Source organism: Microtus oregoni, unplaced genomic scaffold (assembly GCF_018167655.1).
Source record: "Microtus oregoni isolate MIOR12 unplaced genomic scaffold, Mior012 000000F_ref0000247, whole genome shotgun sequence".
Taxonomy (NCBI): domain Eukaryota; kingdom Metazoa; phylum Chordata; class Mammalia; order Rodentia; family Cricetidae; genus Microtus; species Microtus oregoni.
This window is the reverse complement of record NW_024543059.1, coordinates 21,981,651-21,994,395: the sequence shown is the minus strand read 5'-3', so window position 1 is coordinate 21,994,395 and position 12,745 is coordinate 21,981,651. Positions and strand designations below refer to the sequence as shown.

The 12,745-nt window shown below is 41.5% G+C and overlaps 1 protein-coding gene across 1 annotated transcript in view; it reads right to left on the bottom strand.

Annotated features, from left to right (window-relative positions):
* The window catches only part of Mctp2 (multiple C2 and transmembrane domain containing 2), a 221,977-nt gene that overhangs the window by 166,776 nt on the left and 42,456 nt on the right, over positions 1 to 12,745 (bottom strand). Inside the window, exon 2 of the mRNA XM_041638380.1 lies at positions 8,183 to 8,715. Within this exon, the coding sequence (XP_041494314.1) occupies positions 8,183 to 8,647 (465 nt within the window). The 5' untranslated portion in view covers positions 8,648 to 8,715. The remainder of the gene's footprint in view (positions 1 to 8,182; positions 8,716 to 12,745) is intronic.

The window sequence follows — 12,745 nt, the reverse complement described above, 5'->3', positions numbered from 1 at the left end:
GCATTCATGTGTGCACATATGGATAGACATATGCTATGACAAGCATGAGAGGGGCAGAAGGCAACTTTGGGTACAGGTCCTAACCTTCTACTTTATTTGAGACAGGGCGTCTATTGTTTTTGCACTATTTATGCCAGGCTAGCTGCCCCGTGCATTCCTAAGGATTTTTCCCATTTTTGTTTCCGTGTCCAATAGCAATGGTGGAATTACAGAGTTCAGAGCTATGTGAGGCTTCTAAGTGCATGCTGGGGACTGAAACTCAAGTCCTCACGCAGTGACACAGTGTGTTTTGTATCCAATGAGCTACCGCCTCAACCCAAAATTTATTTTTAAAACTGAAGGCAGCCAGCAACCCAAGGTCTTCTGTTGATGTTCACCAGTTGGTACTGTTACATGAAAAGGTATTAGAAGCAAGAAGGATGAAGCCCTGGGAAGAGCCTTTCCCTGCTATTCACTGGCCATCAGATTTTCTCAGAACTCTTACCCTAGGCAAACCATCACTTAGCCCAACCCCATTGTCTAGAGCAGGTGTGAGAATCATGGCCAACATTCTGCTGACTCACTTTGCACTGTGTGTGAGTGGCATGGCATTGAGCCTCAGTTTCATTTTGAATCTATGTGGCACACTTATGGTACCAGGCCATCACCAAAGTCTAAGAGTCATCCTACAGAGTAGGAAAACAGTGCAGACATGCAACCTCTGATACTTCTCTGATGTCTCCTCCATTGCTCCCTCTTCCTGTCCCCCTGAGCTACAATACTTGCTTGTTCTTTGTGAAATGTTCACCCATTCCTTGGTAGCCTGCTGCTCTCCAGTCTTCAAAATTACTGATCTCATATCCTCCACGGCTTCCCCAGATACACACACAGCTTGCTACCTTGCCTCCCCTTCAAGTGAAAAATTATATTCTCAAGGTTGGGAGTATAACTCAGCTTTGCATCCATTGCCCAGAATATCGACTGTTTATTCCCAACACCCCAAATAACAGTAGTAGAAATGCTAAACAAAGAGGGTTGATTACTCAGAAGAAGCCATTCCTAAGACCTCTGTGTAGCATCTCTACACAGTGCTTTCAAAGATGTTTTCCACTTACTGTTTCTCCTTGACACTTAGCACTTTCTGAATTATTTATGTATCTATCATAGGAACTCTATAAGGAAGGGAGGTCTGACTGCATTGCCAGTTGCTACGTTCCTAGTGCTAAGTTCATCATCTGCAGATGGTATATTCCCCAAAGATAGAGATGAAGAAGATCATACTCATAAAGACCCCTAGAACATGTCATATATACCAGCCTCACGGAAGCCACGTTGAGGTCACACAAACAGTAACAACCACAGAACTGAAGTGTCATGGGCCTGAGGCACTTGCTTCTTTTTGCAAGCTACAAGCTGTTTCCTCCCCTCTGTGGCTGTCACATTGCCTCTCTGTGGTCACTGAACTGAAGCCCTATGGGTGGAAGGTAGGTCTTCTGGAAACAAGCAAGTGGGACGCACCACTGACTTACCATATGAGGTATCACCAAAGCTAGGGTTTACTGCTTCAACTGACAAATGAACTATGGGGGAAGGGTATTACCACATGGCAGAATTCATTGATTAGGTTGAGTAACTAACCTTTCAATTTATCAGCATTTGTTTTTGAAGCATTGCCTTTATCTTTGTTTTTCATGGGGCACAGTAGAGGCAGAAGAAAATGAATGTCTTCCTTTTAAATTGTCTTGTTTTGGATCGCTCTACTTTCAAAATGCCCTCCCAGCTTGTGTAGAACATATCATTCTGCACACAGGCTTAATTCTCAGATATGCTTGGATTGAGCCTACCTCTAGAACCAGCTGGATGATATTTAACAAGTGGACTTTTTGAAAATAATTTTTAATTTTTTGAGAGTATCATCATTCAAGGGTACTAACTATATATGTGTATATATATGCGTATATATATATATATATATATATATATAATTTATACCTCTCCCTCCTCTTTCCTCAATTCCTCCCAATTCTCTTGACCTCCCTTTCAAATTGTTTACCTCTTCTCTATTATTGCTAGATATGTATATATGTGCCGTGGTAGCTTGAATGGATGGTCCCCATAGATTTCTATATTTGAATACTTGGTCCCTAGTTGGAAAAACAGTTTAGAAAGAATGGGAAGGTTTGTTGTCTTGTTGGAGGAGGTATGTCATTATGGGCAGGGTATTAAGGTTTCAAAAGCCTATGTCCTCCATTCCAGTTAGTGTTCTCTCTCTCTCTCTCTCTCTCTCTCTCTCTCTCTCTCTCTCTCTCTCACACACACACACACACACACACACACACACACACACACAGAGTCTCCTCCTTTTTGCAGACAAAGCTACTGTTCTAGCATCATCCATACCTGCCTGCTCCCATGCTCTGCACAGTTATGCATGCTAACCCTCTGTAACAATGAGCCCCAAATTAACATTTCACAGACCAGGATGCTTGGTCATGACAATATAAAAGTAACAAAGCTATGTGAGTATATATGTATATGTGTGTACTATTGTATCTATTTATTGTTGCTCATATGTGTTTAGAGATTACCATCTGGGACTAGATAATCTACGAGGGTACTCTTCCCTGGACAAGATCAATTTTCCCTCTTCTGGCAAACTTTGATTAAGTGTAGTTCTTCATTTAGGAGCAGAGTCTAGTGAAATCTCCCTCATCCACATTGGCAGGTCACCTGGTGTTGTTACTGTGCAAGCTTTACACATAACCATATTGTTGAGATTTAGCGGGCATAGCATGACTGCCATGACTAAAGAACAGGGCTTCCTAAACTCTTACCCATGACACTTTTCCTCCAAGAAACTTTCAGGTACCCCCATGTGTTTAGGTCTATACAATGGGTTTACGAGTCAAATATTTGCTGAAATAAATTACCAAGAAACTTATTTTACAACATTTCTTTGAGGTAAATACTTTACCACTAATAGAAGATGAAAGCAAAAGACATGCTAATGAAATGGAGATGCATTCTCTTCCTCTGAAGAATTAAAACTTGGCTGAATTTTGATGCTGTAACAATCTCTAACATTCCTCGGAGTTCTTTGATAGTTTGATTTGTCAATGCTGAGGATGCTGCACCATGTAAGCAGCAGAACTCTGTGTAGAGGCATTTCAAAAGTTATTGGAAATTCCTCCCTAATCCCAAGCCAAACTCTATTTAACAATTTATTTTTAAAGCTTAAGTTAGCAACTCAAGCACAGAAATTCTTCAAAGCAAATATTCTGGGCTGGAGAGATGGCTCAGTAAGTGAAGTCTAAAGACCTGGGATCCTAAGGACACACACTTAGTAGAAGGACAGAAGTGGTTCCACAATTGTCCAATCTCTACACATGCGTGTATATGCGCATAAATAAATAGTAATTATAAAAATAAAATCTACCATAACAGCATAATAAAACACAAAGGTTATTAATTTGGCACATGCTGAAGAATGATGCTAGTAAAATATGAAAAGTATGTTTTCTTTAATTAAATCATTATGATTTTATAAGAGCAGAAAATGTTATTGTACAGACAAAACACTGTAATTCAAAGCATATAACAGTCTTAGTTCTGAGCCAAGGTATTCTAGGAAGCATTTCCTGATGCTGTTTGATATTAAGAGCACATGAAAGGTAAATGGCACGTGTTGTGTGTTCAGAACTAAGGCTGTAGTGAAGTGCTATGGTAACATGGGTCAGTTCTGCCATAAATACCTTCCATTCATTAACTGTTTGATTTTCATTTAATTTTCAGTCCTTACATGGCCAGGAAACTTTCACGGCTGCCAGAGTATTTGATACCCCCACATTCGGTTAAGCGATGCCACAGTTAAGAAGCTGGGCTTTGAAACATATCCTATGTACCAAAGAGCACAAGGTGTAAACACATCCCCAACCCAACAGAGACTCTTAATGGTGACCAGAGCACCTCATGACGCCGTTAGCTTGAATAGCAAATAAAGACTCATGAGCATATTCATCCATATATCTACTATCATGTATCAATCTCTACAGATTTGCACAAATGCTTGAAGAAGAAAAATTACATGGCTAGTCACCAGAAGGTTGCAATTTAACAAAAATGGAAATCTTCAACACAACTGATGACATACATAAATATGTTGGGGAATGGTGCTCTTCAGTATCCTAAGGTTCTCTGCCCATCTTCTCTGTTCCCAGTCTCAGGGGCAAGAGCAATGAAGTCACCTCCTGAGAAAGACCAATAGACACTACCTCAGTCACCACAGGCTTCTGCAGCGCCATCTCACTGACTAGGAGACTTGATACAAGTTGATTTCTCATGGTTCTGGATCCTGAAGTTCAAGATCAAGGAAAACTTTGTTCTTAATAAGGTCATTTACTTCTTGTAGATAGCTGTCTTCTCCATATGTCTTGACATGGTAGGGAAAAAAAATATCCAGGGCTTTATCTGTGTAAACAGGATGTGAGAGCATGCGGCGGGAACATCTGCACAGATGCTCAGAGCAGCAACGGCAGCAAATGGGAGAAAGAGGCTTAGCAGAAGAAGACTGGGAGAAGAGGACTCCACCAATCTGACTTTGATTCTTAGCGTCATGTGTGCTGATCGCTCCTGGAAACATGGCCTTAAGTTGTGGGACTGGAAGTCACTGTCTCCTGGAATGGCCTCCACACATACATTGCTGGCAGCACCACCATTATCTGTCTACTAGCTCAGGCTTGGAAGCCTTTTCCCCATCCCTCATCTATTTCCTCTTCATTTCCCTGGTAGTCTCCTCTTCTGGAAATCCTTCATAGCCTTCAACAGCAGGTGAAAGTTCCCTCCGCTGAGGCGTTTTCCTACCTTTGCACCCTGCGTGTTCATCCTGCCTTCATTTTCATAGCAGTGTGCTTTTACTCTGCTGGGAAGTACCTTCTGTCTGCTTGGGCAGGAGTTTGTAGAGAGAGGAAAAACTTATTATAGGAAGAGAAGGTAGGTTAAAAAAAAAAGAGGCAAATTGGAGCCTGGCACAGCTGTCTCTGTGCAAATGTGTCATTGATTTGAAATCAGCAGACTGTGAGATTCTGCCATTGGCTACCTTGCGGCCATTTGACTCTTTAGACTGACTCTAATAAAAGAGTCATAAGTTACAGGTGGAGATAACAACTAATTTACAGTGAGAATTAACAATGTTATCTTCTGTAGCGTGATGTTTTCAATAAAGGGTCCATTCTTTATCATGGTGCTTAGGAGTCAGATCAAAATCAACACGATTGTTAACTTGTTGGGAGAAATGTGTATGGCAGAGTCACCCTGGTGAATGGTAGTTGTTAGGTCCGTTCTCACGGTAGAGTTAGTGTTTGAGAGAAATCACACAGGAATTGGAAGATTGCTGCCCATGAGTCCCAGTGCGATGTGTAGATGGCTTCCATAAATGGCCTTTATGTCAACACCCATCTCTCAGTGAGGGCAGAACTGCAGATGAGAACTTGATGCATTTTTTTTGGACTAACATTGTTCATCTCTACATGGGATCTGGCCTGTCTAATGAAATGAGAATCCTTTATGCTCTGTGGCATAGGCTGTCTTCTCTGTGAGCTCGCCCAAGGTTACCTAGCTGCCTTTACATAACTTCTCCATTCTGACTGATGCATCGTTCCGTGTGTTGTATGTTGACACTTATTTAAGTAATAGAGGGATTACTTTTGATTGCTGTGACAAACCCTGAGAAGAACTCCTTAAGCAAGCAGTTCAAGGCTTCACAGTCCAAGGCCATAGTCATGTCAAGCAAATAAATCACGGTGCCGTAAGTAGCACATCACCGTGGGGCTGCAACCAGAGGCAGGGGGTGATGAATGTCGATGCTCTGCTCCAATCCCTCTCCACTTTTAGTCTGTCCCTGGCTCATGCTATGATGCTTCTTATCTTTAGAGTCAGCCTTATCATCATAGTTAACCTGATATAGGAACCCTTTGGAAGACAGTCTTAGAGATTTGTTTCTGGGATTATTCAGAGTCCTAACAAGTTGTTAATCAAGGTTAACCATCCTTGGGAGCTGGCACTGTGTGGCAGAGCCCAGGAACTCCCCCTCTCCTTACTCTCATTTTGAATGTCCAGGCTTTGCTGGGAGAAGAGTTGTTGTTAAGAATTGGGGTATGTCTACCTCACTCTGTTCATATGCTGAATTTCCGTCCCCCATATGACTGTATTGGAGACAGGGCATTGAAGAGGTGATTGAGCTTAAATGAAGGTGTAAGCATGGAGTTACAAAGGTGTAAGTAAATAGTACTCTCTACGAACTCCTGCCCAAGCAGACAGAAGGTACTTCCCAGCAGAGTAAAAGCACACTGCTATGAAAATGAAGGCAGGATGAACATGCAGGGTGCAAAGGTAGGAAAACGCCTCAGCGGAGGGAACTTTCACCTGCTGTTGAAGGCTATGAAGGATTTCCAGAAGAGGAGACTACCAGGGAAATGAAGAGGAAATAGATGAGGGATGGGGAAAAGGCTTCCAAGCCTGAGCTAGTAGACAGATAATGGTGGTGCTGCCAGCAATGTATGTGTGGAGGCCATTCCAGGAGACAATGACTTCCAGTCCCACAACTTAAGGCCATGTTTCCAGGAGCGATCAGCACACATGACGCTAAGGATCAAAGTCAGATTGGTGGAGTCCTCTTCTCCCAGTCCTCTTCTGCTAAGCCTCTTTCTCCCATTTGCTGCTGTTGCTGCTCTGAGCATCTCTGCAGATGTTCCCGTTGCATGCTCTCACATCCTGTTTATTCCCTTCACCTTTATTCCTCCCCACACCCCGTCATCTTATCGAAGAGTATATTTAGAGTATTTTCTCCAGAAAAATGTATTGATTTCATTAAGTCATACCTCATGATAAACACGTTGACAATTCCGAGAGTGGAAGGACATCTATGTTTTCAGTGTCAAAGCCATGGGTAAGCTGCCCATGCTCCTGATAACCCCTCACCCTTGCTTGCATTAGCATTTTGTAAAGTGAAAATGTATTTCAAATTTACAAATATTTACAATCATAAAAAATTTACAAACAGGATCTCCTAATGGTAAGTTCAAAATAAAAAAAAAAAAGCTGAGCCCTTTAGTGAGTAACCATGTTCAAAAGAACATGATCACATCATACTCCATTCCCAGAGTTCATGCCCCAAGGAAACCCAGACATGCTGTGTGATCAACAGATTTTCTTCTAAAAGAAAAACCAGATCCTTCAGCTGAAGAATCAATGTTTATTCAACTCTAAGATTAATATGGAATATATAAAGTATTGGCCTCTTTCTTCAACATTAGAAACTATTTCCACATCATTAAGATGAATTTAAAGAAATAAAAATATGCAATTTAGCTGATTAAATTGGTCATCCAAATCAGGATCAGGATTTAGGAATTTGGTGGCTGAATTCAAGCTCTTCTTCCAGATCCATGAACCTTGGCATGATGCTGGTACTTAGCCTTCCTAGAATGCCAAAGCTTTGCTACAACCGCTAATCAATCAAAGTTTGATCCCCGATTCCACCTTCCTGTTCAGAGAAGTAAGAGAATGTCTCAAAACTGAGTGTCCATACTGGTGTACAAGTTTACCCAGACCTGCTACCAGAGAGGAAAGAGCACCCTTTGGGCTCTGGTGGTCAAAGAGGAAGACGCACATTATCTCAGAAGCTAGTCTGCATGCTTTGTCTACAAAGTCTAGATTGGAAAAAACAGTGTGCATGCTTTGTCTAGGAGTCTGATTGACTTAGCAATGCTAGGGGGAGGGAGGCTCTATTGCTCTCATTACTGCCGCTCCTCTTGAAGGGAAGAGGAGGAGGGAGATGAGGAAGAGAAGGGAGGATGAAAGAGAAGGGAGGCAGGAAGAGGAGGGAGGGTTAGAACAAAAAGGTTAAAGTTATGTGCTCAATTTCTCTGCCAGGAGATGAAACAAAGAAACCTCATCCACTAGGGCTTTTAAAGCTTTAAATGGTTCTAGAAGGTTCTTTTGTGCTGGCTTTGAAAAACATAGAGGTCAGCCCTGAAACAAATGGGAACACCAGTAAAATCAATAGTACATTAATTTAAATTCTTGTAAATGATATTCTCTTCATCCAATAAAACCACAAAATAACTGTTACCCAAATTTCCCAAGGACAATGAATGTATCTTAAAAACATGGTTTATTTTAAAGCTGGGAAGTGCCCAGGTCTCACCTCTGTCTCTTCCGGAGCATCCTCTCCAAGGGGATGTTTGTGCGGATCCAGGCCACTCTGGCTGGATGCCTGCCGCTCCTCCGCAAAAGAGGCATAGATATCCTCTGAGTCGGTGTCCACCCCGAGTACATGGCTTGCTTCCTCCTGGCTCCAGTCCAGTTCTTCCTCAGATTGCTTTAGGGAGCTGCTGCTGCTCTTGGGGACAATGCCTGCCGTGGACAGGCTGTTGGGTACCGAGGTGTAGGATGACTGAGGTCCCGAGTAGGGCCGGCCCTCAGGGTCCAAGGCCTCTGCTTCCAGGAGGTCAGGCACCGAGAGGCTAAGACGCCGGTCCAGGTGATGCCTCGCCCTTAAGTCCAAGGGTTTGCTTGCGGTCTTTTTAACTTTCTTCTTGCTCAGGTTGCTTAACAATGGTCTGGTCCGCTGTTTTAATGACCCCCAGACAGATGGTTTCTCCAGATCCATGACTGCATGAAGAATCAAGAATGCCACTCCTCAAGAGTGCTCCTCTATTGCAAAACCGCCGGCGGCTCCTGTAAGACAGAGCACAAAGAGAGAACATAGCCTTCTCGCAGTGTAAGGCAGACCTGAAGGGAACTTATGCAAAAAATGTACTCTTGGTTCCTTAAGGAGAAAGAAAGCAGTAAGGTCGTAATTTCACAAACATCACAAAAAGCATTTTTAAGAGACAAAATACTTAAGTCATCAGGAATAGAAAAGTGATAAATGGGATGATTGGATTGAATGTAAGGTTCCTGGACAGACAGAGCACTTACTCAGCTCCAAGGACAGCAAAGCTAAGACACTTGCCAGAGTATTGCTGTAGCATTTCCTCACCATAAACAAGGGGGCACTATATATACTTCTGTAAACGGAGGATCACCTAGTATTTGCTGGACTTGGAAAGGGAATGGGTATTTTAAACACTGCAGGTTGGGTGATGTTTGATGTAGTTACCAAAAGAAATGTGTTCAGACATCAAAGATGATAAGAGAGTACCTATGCTCAAATGGAACCTTTTGTACATGCCAATCCATACGACGAATGTACCATCTTCCTGTGTAATGTCAGGTGTGTGTGTGTGTGCGTGTGTGTGTGTGTGTGTGTGTGTGTGTGTGTGTGAACATGTGTATCGAAGCCAGCATTCAGGTGTTTTCCTTAGCCACTCTGTGTCTGGGTCTCTCACTGAACCTGGAACTCACCAACTCACTTATGCACCGGTCTGCTAATGAGCTCCAGGTACACTCCTGTCTGTAGCGATATTTCACTTGTATTTTAATAAATAAAGCTTGCCTGAAGTTCAGAGAGTGAAACAGCTGCACTGATCAGCCTTACAGACCAGGCAGTGGTGAGAGAGAGAGAGAGAGAAAGAGAGAGAGAGAGAGAGAGGGAGAGAGAGAGACAGCACAACACAAATGCAATATCTTAGAAGAATATCGTATCCAAATTCCATACTAATTACAACCAGCTACAGTTCTTAACATTAAATAAATCTTATTCTGATCAACCACAAAGAGGCACAGAGTAAAAAAAAAAACAGTCTTAAATAACAGAAAGTTTTGATGCAATGCAAGTAAAATACACAAAGTAAATCACACATATCTGAAGCTTAAAAGCTAACATCCAAATATAAGAAACTATGCACTATTTGTCTTTCTGAGCCTGTGTCTTTCTCAGGCGCATGGGCTGATGGACATATGAACTTACAGAGATGGTGACAGACTACACAGGACCTGCACAATTAAATTCACAAAGGCACACATGAAGAAGGGGACGTGGGCACAAAGTCCAACCCCTACCTAAGAAGCTATTTGAAATATGTGGATACTGGAAGGGGGTAAACGGTTTTTTCCAATGAAGTAACATTAAGTATATGAACCACACTCCAAGGTAGGCCTCATGTTCAGGAGTGGTTGTCAACACAAAACAGATTCCATGCTGTTTTGTTGTATGTGTGCTTGTGTGTCTGTGTCTGTCTGTGATTTCTTTTGCTTTGGTTTAGCATGGTTTGTTGCGAGGAGGGGTTGTTTGTTTGTTCAAGCATTTGTTCTCAATCTGAGAGTCAAAACGCAAAACAATTTTTCACAGGGGTCACCTAAGACCAGTGGAAGAACAAATGTTTACATTACAATTTATAACAGTACCAAAATTACAGATATAAAGTAGCAACAAAGAATAATTTTATGGTTGGGAGTCACCAAAACATGAGAAACTGCCTTAAAAGGTTGAGAACCATGGGGTTAGAGAAAGAAATAACATGAAGTTGGATGGGTATGGAGTGGGAAGAATATGGGAGGGGCTTGGGGGAGAAGAACGAATCTCATTAAAATATATGCGAATTCTAAAGAAAATTCATGACAATGACGAAGGAGGCCAGTAACTTCTGAGCAAAAACAGTGACCTTGGATCTCTGGGAGCAACATAAATGCCAGGAGAAATCTGGAGAAACACCACAGCACAAGGAAGAAATGAGCGATGCGCTTGACCATGACCTCAGTGGGCACAGTAGAAGACAAATCACTCTAGGAATAGGCTATAACAAAGTACTCTTATGACATTTGCAAGGGCTGTAGGAGGCATGAGGGATTTCATACATTAATAAAAGTGGGGAAGTCAGAGGTATGCCAACAGAGAAGACCTATACATTCACACTCCCAGGTCTACAGGGATCTCAAACAAGCCCTTGTATAATCGGAAGTGGACTCACCAATGAGGTCATTAAGCCAAATTTTGTTTGAAATGTCTATAATAAAATTTAACAATTTGCATGATATTTAAATGATTAAGCCCACTATATCAGATGAACCTGGTTCCCAAGAATCTGCTTTGCAACAGAACTTCCTGGCAATCGCTGTTTAGCATCTAAGTCCATAAAGGAGACTGGCACACCCTGATGGGGAAATCTATTTGTTTTGAGAAGAAACTATGAGCGGCATTAAGTGCTCCCATAAAGGAGAGGTTTGATATCTTTGCATCTATAAAACAAAAACAAAAAACACGCAATAAAGTGGTGCTGGGGTTTAAAAACATACCCCTGAAGAACCAGCGGCATGTGGGAAAACATTGTTATCATCCACACAGCTGACCTGCCTGGTGCCAACAAACAGATCCTTGGATAGGATCAAGGGAGGTTGATGGAAGAGGGCATTAGGGACCATTAGAACACTGTCAGGGAAACTCATTTCCTCTGATTACCGTGGATCTATTCTCCATCACAACAGCTCTGTCTTCAAGAATCTCCCAGAGGGAATCACACAGCATGTAACTTTAACTTTCCAGGTTGGTTCCTTTCAAGCCACACACAGATTCACCTAAGTGGTGGGCCATGTCAGCAGCGGATTACCTCTTGATTTCCAAGAGCAGTACACCATTGTGTGTATACATCACAGACTGATTTTCCTTGAAGGACAGGTGGGGCCTTTCTAGTCTCAAATTCTTTCGATAAAAGTGTTATAAATTTGTGGAGAACTACCGCTCATTCTCTGAGGTAAATGGCCAGCAATGCTTTTGCTGGGTAAAGAGGCAAGTGAATGCTGGTATCATCGGAAATGTTTCCTGGGTGGTTACATGAATCCTTTCTCCCCCCCCCCCACTAACAATTGGGAGGATTTCAATTGTTTCACGTCCTCTGTAGCATTTGACATTGCTAGTATTTTTATTTCAGTTTTTTGTAATTATTAGAATGGTTTTAAATTTTCATTTTCCTACTGGTGTGTGATAGTGAAAATGGTTTAAGGCATTAATTTGCTAGCTTATATGTAATTTGGGGAACTGTCTATTCAAGAGTTTTGTCCGTTTGCTTTAGTATAAGATTATTTGCTCTTTTACTCTGGGCTTATGAGAGTTCATTATATATTTTGAATATAAGAACCTTGTTGAACATACAATTTGCAAATATTTACCCCAATTTTGTAGCTTGTCTTTTGATGTTGTTATTAATATCCTTTGAAGATCAAAAGTTCTCAATCATCAAGGGTTAACTTTTAAAAATATGATAACATTGAAGAGATCTTACGCAACTGACTTGGTTTCATATCTAAGAATCTAAAGATAATTTACAAAGGAGATCTCCAATATTTCCATCTAGGAGTTTTGTTATTTTACATTTGGAGTTATGACCTATTTCAATAAAAATTTTGCATACACTGTTAGGTTTACATTTGGAGTTATGACCTATTTCAATAAAATTTTTGCATACACTGTTAGGTTTATGTCAAAGTTCATTTTATACCCAGATGATGATTTATTCCAACCCTATCATTAGGACACAGCCCTCTAATGAATTACTTAGCTCCTATCTCAATGAAACATGTCCAAGTTGTGAGGGGAGGAATTCTGGACTGTCTGTGCTGTTCCATTAACCCACACAACCCTCACTTTCCGCTGCTATACTGTACTGAAGGCCAGGGAAGCCTTCAGCCTTAAAATCAGCTTATGTAACTTCTCTAAATCCGTTCTTTTCCAGAACTGTTTTCCGATTCTGCTTAAACACATCACTATTGGACACATTAAATCCAAGCGCTGTGCCTTTAATACAATGACAATAAAAATACAGCAGAATTT